Source organism: Saccopteryx bilineata, chromosome 2 (genome assembly GCF_036850765.1).
Source record: "Saccopteryx bilineata isolate mSacBil1 chromosome 2, mSacBil1_pri_phased_curated, whole genome shotgun sequence".
Classification (NCBI taxonomy): domain Eukaryota; kingdom Metazoa; phylum Chordata; class Mammalia; order Chiroptera; family Emballonuridae; genus Saccopteryx; species Saccopteryx bilineata.
The window spans coordinates 106,125,831-106,149,951 of NC_089491.1; the positions used below are offsets into that span (position 1 = coordinate 106,125,831).

The 24,121-nt window shown below is 39.1% G+C and overlaps 1 protein-coding gene across 3 annotated transcripts in view; it reads right to left on the reverse strand.

The window, feature by feature from the left end:
- The window catches only part of METTL25 (methyltransferase like 25), a 110,715-nt gene that overhangs the window by 86,140 nt on the left and 454 nt on the right, over positions 1-24,121 (reverse strand). For all 3 annotated transcript variants that reach the window (XM_066257564.1, XM_066257563.1, XM_066257562.1), the window contains exons 2-3: positions 6,191-6,355; positions 5,616-5,722 (exon numbers count right to left, since the gene is read on the reverse strand). In XM_066257564.1, coding sequence (XP_066113661.1) covers positions 5,616-5,722; positions 6,191-6,355 — 272 coding nt within the window. The remainder of the gene's footprint in view (positions 1-5,615; positions 5,723-6,190; positions 6,356-24,121) is intronic.

Sequence of the window (24,121 nt, forward strand, 5' to 3'; positions counted from 1 at the left end):
CGTGACCAAAGTGCAACGTGAATATCGGCGCGTTTATAACAAAGCGCCACCACATAGGAATAACATTACTCGGTGGGATAAGTAGTTGAAGGAAACCGGCAGTTTGGTGGAGAAACCCCGTTCTGGTAGGCCATCAGTCAGTGGCGAGTCTGTAGAGGCTATACGGGATAGCTACCTAAGGAGCCCTAAAAAATCTGTGCATGTATGTGCTCGATAATTACATCTAAGCAAGACTACAGTTCATAAGGTGTTAAAGAAACGTCTCTGTTTTATGGGGTACAAATTGCGGCTGTTGCACGCTATCAAACCTGCGGAGAGACCCACATGACGCGCGTTTGCTACAGATATGCTTCATAAGATCGACAATGATGCAAGATTTTTGCAGAAGATTGTGTTTAACGATGAGGTGACCTTCCATATCTGTGGACGTGTTCATGGCCATAACGTCCAAATATGGGCTGCTGAACATCCTCATGCCTATGTTGAGTACAAACATGACACCCCTAACATGAACGTGTGGTGTGCCCTCATGCATGATAAGATGATAGGCCCATTTTTTTTCCTGGAGCAGTCTGTGATGGCAAAGTCCTATCTTGACCTGTTGAAAGTGTATGCAGTGCCACAATTCTCAGAAGGTGTCACCTTTCAACAGGATGACACTCCTCCACACTACGGCACCATTGTTTGTGAATTTCTGGATAGAACATTCCCCCGGCGGTGGACAGGCAGGGGTTCTAAGCCATGGCCACCATGATCCCTGGATCTGACGTCCTTAGACTTTTACTTTTGGGTTATGTGAAGCAACATGTGTACATTGAACGTATCAACAACATGAATCACTTAAAACAGAGAATCACAGGAGACGTCCTTACCTGTGTGTGGCAAGAACTTCACTATCATTTGGATGTGTGTAGGGCAACAAATGAGCCCACATCGAACTGCACTGAATAGGTATGAAACTGGGAGTTTTCCTTTTATTTGGTGCAGATTTCACATTTCTATCATCTTTTGTTGCTTTCTTGTGACCAGTCAAAAGTGCACCATGACTTTACGGACACACCGTATACTGTATATCTTTATTTTAAGGAAGTACAATCTAACTGAAGTTACCATACATGTACTCATGAACATAAGAGCTATCCAGTAGAAACTCGATTCATTAATTCCCTCATATCTGAATCTCCAGAGAATGCAAAACTTTTCAATGCTTCTATAAAATAGAACTGATGTTAATGACAAACCTAATGCTAGCAATCACTGGGTTGATGGCAACACCAGCATATTTGTTCCCACCAATAGAGCTGTTTTGTGACCGAGAGATAATTGAGTTTGTTTCCACATATGTGTATGACATTTCCACTTGTGAATCAGTAAAATTCTGGCCATAAGTAACAGAACATCAAGTTCTGAACAATGAAGAAAATTCACTTCACTTAGGAAATCTGTCAGTAGAATGACTGAACAATGTTCAGAGGTTTGAAGACATTCGATTTTATTGTATATACACCTCTGTGTTCATTGGCCATATCACGTACAATAGCCAAGATATGGAAGCAACCCAAGTGCCAGTCAATAGACAAGTGGATCAAGAAGCTATGGTACATATATACAATAGAAAATTACTTGGCCATAAAAAAAGCATAAAGTCTGATCATTTGTGACAGCATGAATGGGCCTAGAGCATATTATACTATGAGAAATAAGTCAGAGAAAAAAAGATACCATGCACATATATGTGGGGTATAAAAAGCAAATTAAATTTTGGGGCCATCTTATTTGTAATTCCTCTGGTTGCATAATGGCTGTAGAAACTCTCAGAATGATGTCTTCACAATATATCTAAAAACCTTTATAGTAATGAGTAACTTTTCCTAGAAATTTTTTCAGCCAACTTATATTTACATCTTATTGATCCAAGTTGATTTTTATCCCTTCCCAAATTGGCTTTTTAGTAACATATGTAGTGTTAGCAAAAGAATGAAAAACTCTGTGCAATTAAAAGTTATATAAGTTTAAAACCTTTTGCCTTCAAACCGTCTGGTCTGAACTGCAAAATTTCCACTATCCTGCTGTCCTACCCTTTACTGACAGTAGTCTTTTCCATCCTGGGTCATCTATAGGTTAGAAGAGAGGAGTCTCTCCTCCAATACTTGGTGTAACTTATTTTTATCTGTCTCCTAATTCTGTTTGGGACACTTTCTCACAAAAACATTGCTACACATAGTGGTTACATTTCTTAACTGTATGGTATTATACTTCAAATAGAAGAGTTATATTGTTGACTGACCTGGAGATCTAATTACCATTCTAGGCTAATGACTTTCAAATGTAAAGCCTCAGTATGAAATTCTACCATGAACTTCATACTCATAAAACCAACAGTTTACCTAACATTTCCACCTGAATGTCTACTTACCACATCAAATTTAACATTACAAACTAAGCTCTTGATATTCTCTGTGAAACCTGCCTCTCCCCAAATCTTCTCCATCACAGTTACTGACAGCTTCCAGGGTCTCACTAGGAGAGTCAAGTATTTCAGATTCTGGGTTTCCATCTATCATTATGAATCTGTATTAATTAAATTTACATTTTAAAAGTAAAAGTAGTATATATATATAATACATTTTAAACTGAACTATGATGAGAATTAAATAGTACTATTAAGTGATTTAAGAGAAAGACCTTGTAAAAGTCTTTATTTTAGGTGATTTCATTCACTAGGAACAATCATCTTCACTTCAAAAAGTTCCTTTAAAGCAGATCTAATGATAGATTAAGCTCTTTTGAAATTTTTTTTTTGTTCTTTAGAAGTAAAAGAAAACTGCTTTATTATTATTATTATTATTATTATTATATACAGAGAGAGTCAGAGAGAGGGACAGATAGGGACAGACTGGAAGGGAGAGAGATGAGAAACATCAGTTTTTCGTTGTGGCAACTTAGTTGTTCATTGATTGATTTCTCATATGTGCCTTGATGGGGGGCTACAGCAGACTGAGTGATCCCTTGCTCAAGCCAGCAACCTTGGGCTCAAGTGGGTGAGCCTTGCTCAAACCAGATGAGCCCACGCTAAAGCTGATGACCTCGGAATTCCAATCTGGGAACTCTGCATCCCAGTCCTACGCTCTATTCACTGCGCCACCACCTGGTCAGGCAAACTGCTTTATTATTTTAATGTTACTGAAATTATGTAATTTAGCATATAAATAACAGAATACATATAGTTGAAATGTAAAGTTACAAAGCACAATAAATGCCCCTCCTGGTAGTTTTTGTTAAGATACAGCAGATTCTATGACAGAGATTTAAGGAACAGTGATTAATTTGGGAGATAAAAGGGTAGGGGAGTAGAGAAGAGAAAAAGAGAAGGAGGGCAGCCCAATAAAAGGTACATTATTCAACAAGACCCTGCTTCAGGGCCACTTGGATTGAGATACACTAGGAAACTCTGAGAGCTCTTGTAGAAGACAAGCCTCAGAGTCATCCAACCTGAGCTGTTCGGGACTTGATTCATTTGCATATCAATCTGTAGCCATCATTGGTTCAAGGCTGCTCACAGACAGGGGTTAATTCCTAGAACTTGTAGGAGGCAGTGCCTCGGTTCAGCAGCCAGAGGAAACCCCCAGGGAAGACATGCAGATGCTGCTGGACAGAGAGCAGGCAGGCATTGGACAGTACCTGCAATACCCATGCGCCTGCCAGCCCTCTGAGAAACTGGAATATTAGTATTTCCATTGCAGTCATCATGTTTTCCTTCTATAACCCATCTCCTTGCTACCCCTACCAGAGGTAATAACTACTCTCAAATAGTTGTGATTTCTTTTCTTCTTTAATATTTCTTCTTATACTTTTTAAATTAAGAATATACTATTATTTTGTTTTACAGCTTATAAAAAATGGTACCATAAAATATGCAGTCTTCTCTAAATTGCTTATTTTTTTCCCCATTCAATTTTATGGCTGTAATATTCACCTATGTGATCTGCACAGCAAAAGTTTCACTGGGTGTTGGGCAGATGAAATATATTATGCTCACTTTGTTAAAGATGGTGCTGCCAATGTGGAGGGCCGTTGCTCAGGTGATGATATTGGTTGCCCTTCTTGCTTGGGATGGGCGTGATTATATTAATGTGTGCTGGGGACAGGCTGTAAGCAGGCAGGGTCCTTATAGGCTAAGGCTTAGTTTTAAGACTAAGCTTTTCCCCACACCCTTGACTGTTGCATGATGTGGGGTGGTGCAGTCTCATGAGGAATCCCATTATACCTCAGATAAGTGACTTTGTATCAGAGACTTCCTTGTTTGTATATTGGATTAAAGGTTTTGAATCCACACTATAAAGTAGGGCAGACCACAGAGAAAGGAGAGCAGAGTAAGGCCACATGGAAGAGAGGAGAGGCAGCCAAGATGGAGGAATGCTGAAGAAGCCAGTTTGTGCAGAGTTTGTACAGAGAGAAGGAAGGAGATGGGGAACAGAGGTGAATAAAGCTGGTGAGGTAGAAACCTTTGATTCTAGGAAACTCGGATAAGTCGGTAGCTTTGTGAGCACTGAATGAGTGGGTTTTGGAGCCCAGTGTGTGTTTTTACTTGCCCACCGGGTGCAAGCTAGGATTAAAGGTAATGGCCCACCAGTTCTTGCCTCCATTGTTTCATTACTGTCTGTCCGAATCTAATGCGAACCTGCATGGCCAGGCAGCTGTGATGGTGGCTGCGGCAACTGGCTTTACACTGGGTACTTGCACCTTCCGGTCCAGCTGAGTCACTTCCGTGGGGAGCCTGGCACCAATGCTGACAAGCACTGCTCAGGTATGACACACTGGAGGAAAGGCTGAAAACTATTGCCCTAGGTCTTGCCTCAGGCCCCTACCCTAGAGTTCTCTGTTGTCTCAAGAGGCTCTGCACACCTAGCCCACAATGTGATCTTTTCCTAACCATCCTCAAACTCTCTGCGAGTCTGGAAGAACCCATGGAAAAGATTCTAACACTTCATAAAAATCGAAGGAGGGAAAATCCTCCATTGCCCCATAGATGTTCTCACAGGGATAAGAAAAATAACTTACTATTTTTATAAGCCAGGGGGAAAAAATAACTTACTATTTTTATAAGCCCAGGCAGTCTTTGATTTGATTTTAACATCTGTTTTCAGACATCACTACCTTACACAAAGACTGTTTTTCCACAACAGGAATGCATTGTAATTCTGACAGCTTGGAAGAATCCAAGTGTGTTACCGTAATGAGGGAGGTGCCCCGTACCACAGCGTGAGCCTGGGCTCGAACACCCAGTGCCAAGCAATTCTGCGCAATGTCATCATCACAATGCCACCCCAAACTGGAGTTACCACATAGCAAAGGGAATTATTAACTTCTATCCACTCCGAAAAGAGGGAAATTGGTGGCAAAACATTCATAGCGATACCTTCTTTTTAGTATAGATTTGTTATAATTAGAGTGTATTTGGGTGAGAGCACATTTTTAAAGGCTCTGACATATCACGTCAACTATTTAATGAAATTTTAAAGGCTAGGTAGGGATGCTAGAAAAGGAAATTTGAATGATACAAAATATGGCAATAATTTTAACACCTGAAAATATACAGAAACACTGTTTGTTACCTGCTTTATTCCATAGTAATCAGCCATACTGCTGATCAGCTCTGACATTGCCTGAACTTCATGAGATTTTTTCAAATTCATGAACTCCTGTGGCTTTACATTCTCATCTGCATGAAAATAAAACAAAATTAAAATACTTCTATTAAAGAAACAGAAGTTAATAATAATCATCCGTTGATATTAGTGTTTCTTGTAATTAAATATAATAATAATACAGAGCTTCCATTGCGGTGTCTGTATAATAGACATCTATTAGTTGAGCAGCTATGAATAAAATTTGAATTAAGAAAATAAGATTTACAGAATATTATCACAGTGTTCCCCGATACATAAAACAGCAATAAAGAAAAATACTAGTAACAACAATGTAGAAAAATATGGAGCTTCATAATGAAGTTGTTCTGTTTAATATGGTGCATGAGAGAACTCATTTGGCACAAGCCAGTCTATCTGGGCTCATGATAAAAAGTCTAACACTAAATTGAGAACACGTTGTAAAGATATACATATATGAACAATATACTGCTTCTAAAGTGCCTAAAAAAATATACGTGCACACGCACAAATTCACCTACCAGTTTTCTGTTTTTGATTTCCTCGGAGTGCTACAAGCAACTGCTCAAAAGGCATACATATTCCCAAGTTCTGTATAGAATAATATTTTGCAGCCAGAGCAAAGGCTTCCACACTAACCAGCCTCTGGGAAGTTTCACAAAATATTTTGGGAAAATGAGTAATACCTAAAAAAAAAATAAAAAAAGAATCAGGAAATGTTAGTAATAATTAAATAATAGCTAATTGTGTAAGATTTAGAAAATAAGTGAAAAACACTGGCTCTTTACAACAAATTAGAATATTTTCATGTTAGTATGAATTTTGACAATATCTCTAATGGTTTGATTATATTTGTTATTTAAACTGTTGGCTATTTGTAGTCTTCAGTTATTTTCCCAATATAGTATACAATTAATATATTTAAACTCCAAATTAAAATGTAGCCTTATTTTGTTCCATGAGACAAGAAAAAAAAAGTTTAAAATCCTGCTAAACTGTAAGATGGTCATGAAATTTATGAATGGTTCTGGCTGACCTACAAATGTGAATTTAGAGCAGGTCAGGCCCCACAACACCATTTTTCCCTGTCCACACAGCATGTGGAATAATGCCAATATCCCCAATGGTATAAATGTTTCTGTAAAACAGTTCCTATATCATTTGAACCATGTAGAAATGTGTATGTGTGTGTGTGTGTGTCTGTGTTCGGTGCACTAAATCTGAGTTCAAAAACTAATCAGAGGTGATCAGGTGAAAACGTTTCATTTTCTTCCCATGGTCAGTTTTAAACCAAGTATTCTATAAGTGTATCAAATAGTTTCCAAATGCTCACTTATTTAGAAGAGTCTGGTGAACTGCTGTACTGTCTACAGCACCCAATGCCCCATTCTGTGTGAGGATCATACAGCCTGCTGAACTCAGGTGTGGCCAACTCTTGCCAAGGAGAACTATATATGTCATTGTCAGAAGATTCAAGACACTTTTCCCAGAACTGTAATAGCTGAAGCATGTGTCAAGATGGAAATGGCATAAGTCTGAGTCCCTGAGGGACTACAACTAAGACATCACTATGTCAAACTTCAGTGGATATGCAGTGTTTGTAAAAAGTAAACTTTGCTTTTAGTCACTGGGATTTTAGGCTTATTACTGCAGCATAATCTTGCCTATTCTAATGAATAATGCACATAAGCACAACAATAGATTTACTTTCTATTTATTCAATGTTATTTTCCTATGGCCATTTTTAATACATGTTAATTTATTAAAATTTATTTAAAAAGGTGAAAAAGCGGCATTCCAATTTGTCTACAGTGGGTCAAAAAAAACCTCTCTGAATAGAGTAGTCCAATGAAATCCATTCACGGAAAATTATTTTTAATAATTTTAAAAAGCCACTCATCTAGTGGTTAAATGAAATATTAAAAAACTTCACTTTACAAAAGCTTGCGCAATCCTAGAAACAACTTTGGTACTACCAGAAAAAACAGACTACAGACTACATGCTATGAAGTCTATTCTATGATAGCTGATCCCCTATAGTTACTTATAAAATTATGAAAATCCTCTTAAACAGAATGAATAGTAATGGTCCTTAGCAAAAATTAAAAACAAGGAAATTGATGAAGGTTTGCAGAATTCTAAATAAAAGCTATATGAGTAAGATAGTATATATATTTTAAAGCTAATATTTACTAAGTTGCTGGTAGTAATATTTACTAATTTAATTAATAAGAAAACAATTGGCAGAGATAAAGACATTCCATTTCTGAATCAACTAAAAGAAAATTTAAATGGTAAAACTACTATGTTGCTTTCTTTAAAATATATTTTGTATATGACATAAAGTTCTTTGGACATTTTACAAACTGAATTTACTAATGCAGCCAAAAGTAATAAAATCCACATCAAAATATTTAGGCATGATACAGAGGGGAAAACTCAGTCAACTATTAAGTGAGACTCTCAGGTTTAAGGCAGTCTCAACATCCCCAAGTTCCAGGGCAGCAATTTCTTAGAGTGTGATAGAATAAGAGTATTAAATCTCAAAATGCAGAGGGACTATTAGAGTAGTCAGTTATTGGACAATGTTGCCAACAGAAAGAAATGTGAAGTTTCTGTTGGAAGAGTGACGGTTCAAATCAACTTAACTATCCTACTCAAAATACTTGAAAAAATTCCCAATTCAAGCTTAATTAAATGTTGTTAATTTGCTTTTAATTATAGGCCTCCCAGTAATTTCAGAATTTGGAGATCTAAATTACAAAGATATTATCTTTTTTAATAATGTTTACTTTTATAAAAAGAGAGTGTTCTTATTCAGTTTATTCATTTATGTAACTTAGAGCTGCACCAATTTATTCAGAAATATCTAGAATTCTGTGAAAAAAAATCTTCTTTGAATTATGGAAGTATATGTAGCTTTGGTACTTTCTTTTTCTCAAGTAACCCAGCCCATCACATCACATCTACTGAGAGACAGAGAGAAAGAGAGAGAGAGAGAGTTGTCAATGATCACGTCCATACTTGCATCTCTGACACAGTATGGGAGCAAAGCTATGTGGAATGGTATAGCCCTCATAATGCTTCCCTAGGTACTTGTATAATGAGTGGGTTTGGCAACTAGCAAAACAAAATCCACAGTGCTACTGAAATTAATTTAGTTAATTTTCATTAGTTAGATGTTTTTACACAGGGAAAGCTTTGTTTTTAAATTTGGTGCCCATTGCACCTGCATGTTATATGGCTTGATTACTTTGCCAACATCTCCCTCTACTGGAAGTACCTGTTCTGCTTCATTACATGCTTTGTCTATTTACTCTTAGTTTCTGTACGCCCTATTATCACTATTCCACAGAGGTTTCTTTTAAGATGGTCATTGGGCATAAGGAAGTAAGGGGAGCAAACAGACAGGGGGGATGTTATTTTCTACAATATGAGATCAGGAACTCTCTAAGTACTTTTTTTTAACAGTGGATATCTATGTACAAGGAAAGATAGAAAAGTTATATATACACACTGGATTGTAAAAATGTCAAGGTAAAAAAAAAAGGAATACCAATGTTTCGAAACTAAAAATAGACACAATTAATGAACATATAATATTTATGTTTAATAAATAAAAAAAATTCAAAATTACATGTTATCCTACTTGAATGTTATCTGCCACTTTAAGGAAGTCAGAGTACTGTTATGTTAGGATTGACAAAAACTCGCCACTATTATTGCTCTATTGCTCATTTATTGCACATATATACTATGTGTCAGGCACCATGCCAAACAGCTTGCATTAAATGAAATAGTCTATGAGCTAGTTACATAGTGCTCTTATCCCCATCTATAGGGGAAGAAGTAGAAAGTTAAAGAGGCTGCAATTTATCCTGTTCACACAGATACTAAATGGCAAGGTATGTGACCCATGGCAGTGCTGGAGCATGCTCTAAATTCCCACATTCAAGTACCATGCCACAATAGTAAGTTCAGCAGACAGCAGATGAAATCAGGCAAGACAGCAGTTAAGAAAAGCGCCAGGCAGATCTGACTGGCAGAATCAGGTCTAGTAAGAACTGCCTCTGGCAGAGATCAATAAGTGTAATATCTTAAGCTAATTCATACTCATTTTGTTTACCTTCTTAATTCTTTCAACTTTCTTCACTCCCCACAACATTGCCCTCTCTTACAGAAGCGAGTTTAAGGTTTCAGGAAATTTAAAGAGTAATTTCTACATTTAAAACAACTGATAAGCCTCTAAAAAGGAAATAAATGTTTTTATGATAAGGTTTCATTGTGGTATCTATTTCTAGAAAGAAAACAATTGTACTGCTTCATGCTCAGCTGAGAAACAATAACACTCAGCAGGAAATGCATGAAGGATGAATGAAGGAAAACAAGCCCACGATACACTTACTACTGCAGCATCACCAGCCACACTGGGAGAATCAAATTCTGACTGTTGTTGGCAGTGACCACTGAGGCCATTAGGAGGACTTCACTAGCACTGCTGAGCCTGTTAGGACAGCATAAAACCCAACCTCAGACCTAATGTTTATAATGGCAAGGGGAAAAAAAGAGTGATTTAGAAAATTTAGAATGTGATACAATATAAAATGCAATTATGTATTAATTCTGAGATTAAACTTTGTTACAGAGGTTAGGGCAAAAGTCACCATTGCTACTGTAACACAGTACGCCCTAAAGACCTGAAGAAGAGTTTCAAGTTTGTATTACTATAATGTTTTAATTCCTTATGATCAAAAGTCTCTATTTTCAGAAAATAACCAAAACCAGAAGATAGCATATGGCTAGAAATGCAACAATTTCAAATTCAATTTAGAATCAGAAGAATAAAATAAGTATTTTCAAAAAATAATTTTAATTTAATAAATTAATGTGACTGTTAGCAAAATAAACAAACAAACAAAATAAATTTCAGACTGTAAAACTTCAAAAAAGGATACATTAAAAATGAATCTATTTCAGGCCCTCGCCGGTTGGCTCAGCGGTGGAGCATCGGCCTGGCATGCAGGAGACCCGGGTTCGATTCCCGGCCAGGGCACATAGGAGAAGCGCCCATTTGCTTTTCCACCCCCCCCTTCCTCTCTGTCTCTCTCTTCCCCTCCCGCAGCAAGGGCTCCATTGGAGCAAAGATGGCCCAGGCGCTGGGGATGGCTCCTTGGCCTCTGCCCCAGGCGCTGGAGTGGCAGAGCGACGCCCCGGAGGGGCAGAGCATCGCCCCCTGGTGGGCGTGCCGGGTGGATCCCGGTCAGGTGCATGCGGGAGTCTGTCTGTCTCTCCCCGTTTCCAGCTTCAGAAAAAAAAAAAGAAAAAAAATGAATCTATTTCAGGGTAGTAAGTGCTCTGAAATCAATCTCTTGTTCATAGCAACAGACATCTTCCTTTCCTACTTCAACTGTCATTTCTGAACACTACTGTGAATCTGGTCCCCACATGCCTCAACAATGCCAGTATCTTAGTAACTAACACTGCCATTGATCTCTGACTGAGAAGGCCAGTATTTCTTTCCTGTACAATGACGTGGGGCCTAGACTTCCACATTTTCAAGAATAAAGAGACTTTTCAGTAGTTTTTATTATTGTGGCAACACTCCAAAAAGACTTTTTGCCCCAGGTAAAGTGTAATTGTAAGTATAAGTAAATTACTAACAAGAAATTTTGAGCGAGTAAAATTAAGTCACAACTCTCCCTTAAAATTGTACTTTTTCCCATTATGCATTTCAGTAACTTGAATTTAATTTCTTCTGTTATTCTTATGCTAAACTCCATTACTTAGATTTCAACCTTAATACAAAATATTAATACATGTGTCTATTCTACTGTCTCATAACTAAATTCAGCTATAATCATTTTCCAAGTAAAAGAAACATACAAATTTGTATTAAATACACATTTTTTCCTCCATATAGTTACTACTATACCTCCAGCAGATCTTGTTCTTTACTTGCTTAATTTTCGTAATGTATATAATTCATAAAAGTCAAATCAATTTTATTCCTTAGGGGTCATCATTCAAGGTGGCTGCCATATAGAGAATAAACATATAAAATGTAAGCCTAAACTTTAAGCTTAAATTTGCCGTTTTGATTTAAATAATAAAATTAAAAGAAAGAATTAAGTTTCAGAAATTGATAATTGGTGCTGATTCCCTTCACAAAGAGTGGGGTTATTTCAGAATTTAAGATTAGTTAAATGTTTGAAAATATTTAAATATACCATAATAAGGAACAAAAAGTTTTGTGAAGAAAATAAAGAATGAGCAGAAGTATTGGTCTAAATGAAGATAAAGTCAAAGAGCTCTGTGATGCTAACAATGCTTCATCTTCTTATCCTGAGGTGTAAACACCTGTGAGTCACCTAAAGCACAGAGGCTCTAGTCTAATGTATCTAAAACACAATGCATTATTTCCCCAAATAGCTCCTCTGCTGATTTTTCTATTTTTGCTATTCTTCAGGACATTCCCACAGTCAAAATCTTAGAATTATTTTTGATTCCTCCACTTCTTTGAGCCTTACATAAATACCAGTCACTTGTTCCAGGAATACTTGTTCCAGGAACACTAGTCATCTCTAAGACGACCACAATGATACTGACCTGTGTCCTGATGGAAGGATGAGTCCGAATAATTTAACAGACCAGTCCCCACAAACTGCCTACAGTATTTTTATAACCTTAATTTTAGATATTTATAAGTTTATAAATACTCTGCTCTGTGCTCCTTACTCTTACTCTTTGCTTACACAGTTATACTCACCAAAAAGGTCCACATACTCTACTCAGTCATATTAAATTCAACAACATTTAATGAGAGCCTACTATGTGGCACTTATTACAGACTAGATCCTAGACTAGGAGAATCGAAGGCAACAAATCATTATAATACAATATGCTAAGTGCTCTAATAAAGACAAGAATAAAAAATATATAGATGAATAGTTTGGTTATTAATTTAGTATAATTTGACCTGGGCTTTGAAAGAAGATGAGAAATGTTTATTAAATAGATGGGGTGTAAGAGATCCAGGCAAAGAGAACTGCATGCACAAAATTAGAGGGAAATGCACAGCCTATCAGGACACAAGTCAGCTGAAGAATAAGTTATATGGGTAGAGAGAAAATGGTAAGAGAAGTATTGGCAACTCTATACCACTCTCTCACATTCCTTCCCTTCAACTTTCATTGAAAACACTTCTTAAAAATTGATGACTGATATCAAATTATTCTAGCCACCTCCCTGATTAAAGTTGATCTGGAGTCAGAGCGAGCAGGGAGTCCAGTCACCCGTTTACTTGGCTGACCCAATAATGACTTGTCATAGGCTTTGTCATTCCAAGATTCAGGTTGATTCAAGCCCTCAACATGATTATAGCGTTAATAGCAGGGGCTATTAAAGTATGGAGATTAAAAACTTTAAGTCATTTAGTTTCCATAGGATCTGAGCACTGGAGGCAACCATACATATCTTTCAGCCAAATGACCCATAAGCATTGTCTGTTCTCAGTCTCCCGTGAGAACGGGAAGCAAACTCCTGAACTCGTTCTCAAGGGCTACATGAAAACTGACTGAGGCCCACAAACCACAAACCGAGCCACGATCGCTAGTACTCCTGGAAGCCAGGAAGATGACTTCAGTTTGTGAGGCTAGGTAGGAACACACTTCCATAAAGGGAGGTATTTACTACAACAAAACGGCCAGATTTTCTGATATTTTGGGGGGAGGGGGGTTGTTTTGAAGAGAAACAGCAATTCCAGATTTGTGTGTGTGTGAATGCTAAAATGTTTCTTAAAATATTTAAAAATGTAAACACTTAATTGGTCATAAGCCCTGTGAGACTGAGGGTAGCTATCTGTTCACCTGGTTATTGATGAACACCCCAGACAGTTACTTCTTAGATGAGGAAACTAAGGCCTACAGCTCAATGTCTGTGCAAGGTACACAGCTAATAAGAGTTAGAGATGGAAAAACACAGGTCTTCCGACTCTGGGTTTCATCTGCCTCTGCCTGAGGGGACCAGAATATGGACAAGATTTATTACGCCTACTCACTTATATGAGTAGGTTTAACATCTATCTCATTTACTTTCACACAACCCATGCAGGCCAGAATTAATCCCCATTTTTAAATGGAAAACTGGGGCTCAAAAGCTTAACTAGCTTTCTGCCTGACCAGTAGTGGCACCATGGCTAGAGTGTCAATCTGGGATGCTGTGGTCCAAGGTTCAAAACCCTGAGGTCACCAGCTTGAGTGCAGGCTCACCAGCTTGAGCACAAGGTCCTGGTTTGAATGAGGGATCATCGAAATGAGCCTGTGGTCACTGGCTTGAAACCCAAGGTTGCTGGCTTGAGTAAGGGGTCACTAGCTCAACTGGAGCCCCCTGGCCGGGTCAACGCATGTATGAGAAGCAATCAATGAACAACTAAAGTGATGCAACTATGAGTTGATGCTTTTCATCTCTCTCCCTTCCTGTCTCTTTATATATATATATTATAGATAGATATGCTTATACATATACATATTAGTTAACTATATATTACTACTATATATCTATAAGCTTAACTAATATACACAAGATTACAGAGCACTAAAGCATCAGAATGAGGATTCAACACTATACACAATAAGCACAAAACTCATTCTTTCTATCGTGCCTCGTATTTGCTGACATTAATAGAGGAGATCCCATGTGGACAAGCAACAATGGATAAGGCCAGGAGGTGAAGAACTTTATTTTCTAGAAAAATGAAGACCTCTGATGGCTTTTGAGCAGAGGAATGACAAGACCAGAACTAAGATTTTGAAAGATAACTGGAGACCAGTTTGAATGAAAAAGCAGTTGAAACATAGAGTCTGAAGGCAAGAATAAAAGCCTAGTTATTGCTAAAATTCTGATGCAAGATTTTTAAAAAGGCGGGGCTATTTGCTGTGAAAATAGGAAGTAGCACATCTGAGAGCAATGGAGGAAGAAGAGCTGGGAGATGGTGAGTCTGAGTGACAGGAAGGACGTTGATGCCATTTATGGGGGAGCTCAGTGTACACTGAGGTGATGAGAGGAAAAATATTAAAAGAGACAGAAACCTTAGTAGTCATGAAGCCATGTAGGGATTTTTTTTTTCTTCTTTGTAAGCCAGGGAAGGAATGTAAATTCTGACAAACCATAAAGATAGATTACTATAACTGCAAACTTCTAGTGAAAGGGTAGTGATTTCACAGAATTTAACCAAATGACAGCGTAAAATGGACATCTAAAGAAATAGAAGGCACTAAAATTTATTCTGATTAGCTAAACAAAAGTATAATTTAAGTAGAATGGGGAGGTGCCATAGATGACAGTATTCCCCATGAACTTTGTTTACTGAACTTTTAATAATTGAAAGGGCAGGGGCTGGGGTGGGTGCAGAACAGAAATGAAGGCTATACCATTAAAAACTAGAATATAAATTAAAATTTTGAACAGGCTGATCTAAAAAATATGAAAGCACTTTCCATATATCAAATAAACAAAATACGATGGCAAATTGTTCTGGGTTTTCACAGACATGTTTGCATTTTGCCCACCCTTGCTGATAATGACAGAAGCAACCCAGGAACGGGGCTGGTTCTTGCCGCTGTCTTGTGGTGGCGTGGTATTATTCCCACACTTGAAGTCTAAAAAAGACCAAGAAAAAGGGAAAACACAATTCAGGACAAAATACATAAGGGAAGTGAATGATGAATGTTAAACACAACACAGCAAAACAGATGTCACTGATTCTTTGTTGTTCTCACTTTCTATTTCCAGCACACTTTCTGGCTCCATGTGTCCCAAATTACCTCTGAGCGCAATGTCAATGCGCCAGTCACCATCATCACCACTGCCACCGAAATCTACTTAGGATGGCCAAAAGGACGTGTAATCTATTAAATGCCGTAGAGAGAATTTAAGAGAAAGTTCCACAAAATAATCATCTATCATGGGCATACACTTTTCTGTATTCTTCACGTAAAATAGAGTAAATTAATTATACAGATGCCCACCGAAAGGAACCAAATCTAAACATTAATTCAGTACCCAATCCCGGTAAGAATTATTTGAGTGACAATAACAAGAAATGGGAGAAGCAGCATATGGCCCCAAGTAGCTGAAAAGAGTCAAGAGAGGCCCTGGGGGCTTGGGCAAGTCACGGAGTATAGCTTTGCAGGCACAGAAACAGCATTTCCTGGGAGTCCCATAAGGTGTTTCACAATGGGTTCGAACCAAAGTTTTACAAATTGACTTTAAAATACCAATTTATTAACTTACATTGAGCAATATATACTTATAATGATAACCCATATTGCTCACTTGCTAGGACACATTCTCTTAATCTTAGAATTACAATTACAAAAAATAAAGCCAGATATTCTTAAAGAAAATTTTAATCAAGCTGTGTAGTTGGTTGAGTTGCCTCTGTAGTCTAGATCTATTTCTGCTTTGTAAAGCCAGTAGCCACGGCCACCATCACAGCAGCCTGGCCCATGTAGGTTCGCATAGGATTTGGACAGACGGTAATAAAACAACGGAGCCAAGAACTGGTAGGCTGTTTGCTTTAATCCTAGCTTGCACCTGGTGAGCGAGAAATACGCACAGTGGGAAAACACTTCCCTTTCTATTTAGGGCTCCCAAAGCCACCGACTTATCTGAGTTTCCTAGAATCAAAGGTTTCTAGCTCACCAGACTTATTCACCTCTGTTCCCCATCTCCTTCTCTCTGCATGAACTCTATACAAACTGGCTTCTCCTTCAGCATTCTGCCATCTTGGTTGCTTCTCCTCTCCTCCATGTAGTCTTTCTCTGCTCTCCTCTCTAATGCTAATCTCAGGAACCAAGAGAGAGAGCAAGCTCCCGGTCTGCCCCTCCACACCCAATGCCAACTATAAGTGAGCAAACATATATATATATATCATTATTTACAAACTTATTTGACCAACATGCTTCATAAAATATTTTGGTTATTCTAACTCAAAATATCATTTCCCTCTTGTTTTTTGGGAGAATTTTCTAGACTTTATGAAGACCAATTAATCTAAAGAGCAGGTAATGATCCACTTGATAATGTTACAGGTTTACAGAGATAGTTACTCCTTTCTAAGGACACAGCCTAGTTACCTTGAAGGGGGTATGTCAAATAAAATCTAATCTTTGAGATAAGATATAGGAGACATGTTTGTCTTATCAGCTAAGCATTTAGAAGCTGTCACTAGTGGCTTTTTTCTTGCAGATGGGTAATCTCACTTACATATGACTTTTAGAAGTTTTAACTTGAAGAGGTGCTTGTCTGGATTTTATCTTCAAATTCTCAGTGTATCTTGCTTGTTATCTGCAACATGCTTAATAAAGTACCACATTTTCATATAGGGAAAAATAGTTACCAATTTCTATTTCCTCAAATTAAGCTACAAAACCTATTAGTTGGATCAAATCAGACATAAGCAAAGATAATAAACATAACATAGACATAGACACCAAAAACTAATAGTATCATATTTCAAGGTATACTTTCAATAACACTCTTTATAACTCTATGCTTCACTTCATTTATTCTTTAAGAATCATTTAGTAATCCAGATGCCAGATACCATTCAAGGTACTGAGAATACAACAATGAAAAAGGCAAATGCTGTATCTTTGATTTTAGAGAGCTTATAATTTATTTGAAGATATAGACAGCCTATCGACAGTGACAACAGTATGAAATTTGTTAATTGGGCAGAGAATATGTATCACAGGTTGTTACAGGTCCACGTACGCTTCCAGAAGTTCGTGACTATTTATTTCTCCCAAGGAAAGACCTAATTAAACCATCACCATCACAGTCATCATCATCATCTATTAACCACAATTTATTGAACATATGCTATATTCCCAACTGGATGGCAAGTGATAGAGTACATCATTTTTAATCTTTACAAGTCTGCAAGATAGGTAAAATTATACTTTTGAAAAGTGGGGGGGGGGAGACCACCAACAATCAGCTGTGACTGGCAGATGTCAGCTAGTACCTATCTATGCACGAATATACAGGCCACAGTTTTCCAACTGAACATATAAAAATTCATAGTACAGCAATATAGACAAGGTCTGTGATCGCAGCAACTTCATAATTATGTCTGAGCACAGACGAAACAAGAATATTGTGCAAATACAAAAGCTTCATGCTAGCAACCCTATGGATATCACATGGTAAGAAACTGAGGCCTCATGCCAACAGGCACCACCAGCTAGCCACCTATGTGCATGACACACTGCAGAGAGGAATCCTCCAGCCTAATCTGGTCCTGGGAAATGGCAGCCCCAGCCAACCTCCTGACTGGGACTTCAGGGCATCCCAATATCCACTCATTTAATCTGCTCCTGAATTCCTGACCCACAGAAACTGTGAGATCGTGTAGTTTTAAATCACTTGCTATGCGGCCCTGGCCGGTTGGCTCAGTGGTAGAGCGTCAGCCTGGAGTGCAGGAGTCCTGGGTTCGATTCCCGGCCAGGGCACACAGGAGAAGCGCCCATCTGCTTCTCCACCCCTCCCCCTCTCCTTCCTCTCTGTCTCTCTCTTCCCCTCCCGCAGCTGAGGCTCCATTGGAGCAAAGTTTGCCTGGGCACTGAGGATGGCTCTGTGGCCTCTGCCTCAGGTGCTAGAGTGGCTCTGATTGCGGCAGAGCGATGCCCCAGAGGGGCAGAGCATCGCCCCCTGGTGGGCATGCTGGGTGGATCCCGGTTGGGCGCATGCGAGAGTCTGTCTGACTGCCTCCCCGTTTCTAACTTCAGTAAAATAAAAAAAAAATTTTTTTAAATCACTTGCTATGCAACAATAGATAACATATAACATTGATGTAATTTTGTCAACAAGTATGTATTTTTCCAGTTAAAAGAATTATAAAGCAAGTCATATAATTAAATGTTCATTAAAACTGTATTTTCCTTTAATTCCTAGAGTATGTTTTCTTTTATTTCTTTGAATATATTTATAATACCCACTGAAACCTAGCATGTGAGCCCAGCTAGGATTAGCCCCTACTAACTCATCCCTCCCCCACCCCCGGCCACACTTTCCATTAATTTTTTGAATATAGCTACCTAACTCCAGCATCAAAAATCACTTGAAATCATTTTCGTGTTTTGTTGCAACCTAGTAATTTTGGATTAAAAAGCAGAATTGCATATAGTTTGTGTAGAGAAACTATTTTTTCTAAGGATTCTGATGTTGTTCTCCTAAGAAGTTAACTTGCCTGGACTCAGAAATCTCTCTCGCCAACAGTGTGCAACAGAGTATAGATCAGCAGGCAGAAATAGACTTAGGCAGATCTGATAAGTAAGATTGTGGGGCTCACCTTTGTTTTTAAGGCTCCCAGCCTAAATTTCCAGTTGCTCCACATGCCCTATAATTGCCCTTTGATACACAAATTCAGTAACACTTCTGATTTTTGCCATCTAAGTTGTGTGAATTTTGGGGAACACACTCTGGCAAAGGTGCAGCAAACCTGCAAATTGCACCGGGAACTCTGACTTTCAAAGTTAACCATCCCCCTGGTTTGGCCTGCATTTTTGCTGGACTTTCTGGGTCTGCCTTGCATGTGGTTTAGAGGGTAGATGACTAGATATTCAGGTAGATTTATACTCAAGTTATTAAAGAGTCCCCTGCAGGGACTCTCCTGCTTCCAGAACGTAACCCTTACATTTCCATCAACTCTGATCTCTGAAATCTGTCACTACCACCTTGAGCTGTGAAGAATGTATTTTTCCACTGTCAGATCTAGGGGGCCTTGGAGCACCTCCAGCAAAAAGTCATCAACTCCTACACTTCTAACCCTTTCAATAACTCTTCTCATATTTCTGCCTAGTTTAGGTCATCTTCTAGAATCTTCTGGTAACCGTTTTTAGTAACCTGGCCAGTGTTTATCATTGTATTGGCTAGAGAAATCACCTGACTTCTTTGAGCTGCCATTACCTCTAGCCTCCCTGGACTATTTCAGTAGCCTCTATCTGGTCTTCCCGTTTCTCCTTTACCTTCCAATAGCCTCTTCTCTACACAGACGTCAGAGTTATCCCTTTGAAACATAAATCACATATCTTACCACCACACAAAACCCTTGAAGAGCTTTCCATTCTACTAAGAGTAAAAGCCTCAGGATGGCCCATAAAGTCCCATGTGAAGTTGCCCAGGCCCACTCTCAAACCTCCTCACTTACCAGTCTAAGCTGAACAGCTCTGCTGTGCTCCCAACACACCTGGCCTGCTTCCACTGGGGCACCTGCTCCGCACACGGCCTGAAACACTTTTCCTGTTTCATGCAGACAGCTGCATGACTGGCTCTCTCACTTTCTTCAAGTCTCTGTTCAAATTCTGTCTTGGTGGCTAAGACTTCCTGATCATGACCCCTGTATTTAAAATAGCATTTCTCTCTACCACACCATCATTTTCCACTTCCCTTTGCCCGTCATGCTTTTCTTCATTGTATTTAACGCTACCTGATATTATAAAGTTAACTAGGTATCTACACTCACTGAACATCAGCTCCATGTGCAGAGACTTCGTTGTGTTCAAAATCACGATTGTAGGGTCTAGAACAGGGTCTGATAGGCAGAGGGGCTCAATAAACACTAGTCAAATAAACGCATGGATTAAGTGCTGCTATTAAGTCATCCCTCGCCATATCGCAGTTCACTTTTCGTGGTCTCACTGTATCGCAGGCTTTTAAATTGTATATATCTAATTTTGTATTGCAGATTTTTCACTATATCAGAGGATTTTGCGGTATATAGGTATTTTATATATTTATTATTTTAATTATTTTTATGGTAAAATAAGCACTTTCTAGCCTAAAAAATTTGAAAATATAAAAAATATTAATTAAAACATATTAAAAGAATATAAAATCAAAATAAAGCCTTAAAATATAAGTAATAAAATAAATATAAGGTCACTACTTTGCAGATTTTTGCCTATTGCAGGGGGTTCTAAAACCTAGCCCCTGTGACAGACGAGGGATGACTGTATTCTTAACCCTTTCTGTGTGTTAACTCATTTAACTTTCATTAAACTCTATCAAGTAGGTACCATAATAATCCTCATTTTACAGATGAGGAACTGAGGCACAGAGAGTTAAAGCCTAAGTTAACAAAGCTGCTGAGGGAGCCAGGACTGGAGTCTGGGTAGTCTGCCAAGCCCATTTCCTCATCTGCTCAGGCGGTCAGAACAACATACCACAGACTAGGTGGCATGAGCAACAAAGAGAAAGTATATGCTCTTTCTCACAGTTCCGGAACCTGCAAGCCCCAAATCAAGGTGCTGCCCACGTTGATTTCTGAAGCGTCTCCTGTGGCTTACAGATGGATGCCTTCTCTCTACTACATCCTCACACAGTTTCCCTGGGCTGTTCCCTCCTAGTGTCCAGTCCTCTTCCTATTGGATTAGGACTCTGAATGACCTCATTAAACATGAGTATCTTCTTAAAGGCCCCACCTCCAAATACAGTTGCACTGGGGATTAGAGCTTCAACATATTCATTTTGGAGGGACACGATTCAATACAGAACACCCATAATTTATGCCCTTGAAATATAGTTATTTTCAACATTGTTTCTTTTTACCTTGGAGAATCAAGATTCTTTTTATAAATGTATTTATTTATTTATCTTTTTTAAGCTAGGTCTTTTCAGTGGAACAGAGGAGAAGAAACTTTCAGGACTCTTGACTGGGCCAGAGGATCACCTGGTAAGAGAAATCTACTGAAATGGTTACCCTGAAAATTTTCAGTAACAACCTGGTCTCATAAAACATCAAATGATTGTGCCAAACATCTGTTAGTGTACTCCATACACTGTGCCTTAGCTTGTTGCAGCTCTGAGAATTGCGTTTATTTATAACTCCTCAGAGGAAACCAGCAGAAAACCACATTCCATGTGAGTACCTGATGGAAATCTGTTCCAGTCTCTTTGCTGCTCCTTAAAACACCACTCACGCTCACCTCAGGGCCTTTGCACTCCCTGTTCTCGTCTGAAATGCTTTCCCGCCAGATAGCTTAGTGACTCATTCTTTTCTTTATTTAGATTTTTTCCCCCCAGAGTAATCTCCGTGAGGTCTTGCTGAAACAACCTATTTAAAATTGCAAACATACTTTCCTCCTGTACTTTATGTAATACCAGTGGCCGAGGTCAGGCATATCCACATTGAATTTGGGAAGACAGTAGAGGAACTGCAGAGCTAGAAAGCGTAGGGTCATTCCTGTTTATTAGATTCTCACAAAGGTGGGCTGATGAGCAGGCAAGTGATCCACCAAACACCACCCTGAGTCAGAGTACCCGCGGCCTTACATAGACTATGCACACATGGCCCTGCCACATGCTCACACACTAACCATGCAAAGTGCAAATGAGCAAGCTTAACACAGCTGTTCTCCCAACACTTCCCCTTATCTACCCCTTTCTCTTCTAGTTAATTTTTCTCTGGGGCAGTTTTTTTGTTTGTTTGTTTTTTTCTTTTGTCTAACTCTTCCCTCTAGAATGCAAGCAAGATGAATGTGGAGAAGTTTGTTTTCTTTAGTGCTATTTCCCCAGCTCCTGGAAAAGTGCTGGCACACAGGAGACACTCTGAATGAATGAATGAATGAATTTCTCCAAGGTCACACAGCTGGTAAGTGCTAGAACTGAAGTTTGAGCCCCATCAGACTCAAAGTCTAAAAATTTAACTGCCAAATAAAATTGTATATAGTAGTTAGCAAGTCTTAAAGTACAAATTTGGTCAAAGGATTCTACTACTCTTCTCTGACACTGAGGAATGGAGAAAATGTCCATCTTCCTTATAAACATAACTAATAAAATTCATTATTTTTAACATTGAATGCAGTTGACCATCTGAAAATTGAATGTTTTGTATAAAAAAGTTTGCAGGGCTGGAGACATGTCAAAAATGAACTATTGAGACTAGATTCCATTTTTGTTGGACAGATACCAGGTACTGGGAATACGTCTGTTTATAAAGCACATATGGTCTCTGCCCGTTTGGAGTTTAAGTTGCTATATTACCATAAATAATGGATATTAAGTGAGCAAACTGAAGACATGCCTAACTTTTCAACAATAAACTGTAACTTTAAAGAAACCATTATTTACCAACTCCTATTATAGGAGGTTCCTCTAGTGGTGCTTTGCATTCAGACTGCTCAATAAATAGGTTCACTAGCAAGGGCAAGGTTGGGAACACCTGGAAGCAAAGTAGGAGAAAACCTAGCAGCTTGTTAGTGTCCTCTCATCCTTCTATTTCCAAAATACACTAGGCTTGGTTGAAGCTAAGTTTCTTGAGGGCAAACCCCCCACAACCTACAGAAATTCATGGCATACAGCAGATACTTTATAATTTTCAGCTGAACTAGTAAAAACATTCCAGATCTTTACTGCTACCAGCCCAGTCCACATCAGCATCTCTTTCTTGTGCTACTGAAACGGGTTTCTCACTGGCCTCTCTGCTTTCGCCCCACGAGTCTGTTCCTCAAATAACAGAGTTACCCATTCGAACATAAGTTAGGTCACGATGTTGACTAAATGCCTCCAAAGTTTCCCACCACATTTAGATCCAATATCCGCCTGGTGGAGCAATGGATAGAGCGTCGGACTGGGATGCGAAGAACCCAGGTTGGAGACCTCGAGGTCGCCAGCTTGGGCGCGGGCTCATCTGGTTTGAGCAAAGCTCACCAGCTTGCGCCGAAGGTCGCTGGCTCCAGCAAGGGGTCATTTGGGCTTTTGTAGCCCCTCTCCCCGTTAGGGACATGTGAGAAATCAATCAATGAACAACTACGGATCCGCAACGAAGAATTCATGTTTCTCATCTCTCTCTCCCTTCCTGTCTGTCTGTCCCTATCTGTCCCTCTCTCTGACTGTCTCTGCCATAAAAAAAGAAAAAGAAAACAAAGATCCAATATCCTTCCCAGACTGGAGAGCCCTACGCGATCCTGCCTCTGGCCTCCACGAGGCTCCGCCCTTGGTCTCAGCCAACACCTGAACCCACGTCAGCCCCGCACTTTCCCGCTCGGGGCCGCTGCGGTTCCCGGGGCTCACGGGAGGCCGGCGCTTTCTCCTAGCACATTTTCTTCTGGGCTATTATAATCACTTGAATTACCTTGATGTATTAAGTGTTGATTCACCTTCTGCCGAGTTTCCACAAGGAAACTACAAACATCGTGAGAACACTGCTCCCTCTCCCGTCAAAAGTGATTCCCGAATTACTAAGTGAATGAACGCCCCTGCCTGTTCCGAGTTCCCTTTAAATTGCTGCAATAACGCAAGCAGCTGGGGACGAAAGTGAGACCCTGGGGAAACGTCACCTCACTAACACTTCGGTAAACTGATCCCCACCGGCTTAATCCAAAATCCAGCCCCGCCCCCGGCTCCCCGGCTTCCGCTCGGATTCCGCGGAGGGCACGCCTTGCGGGGCG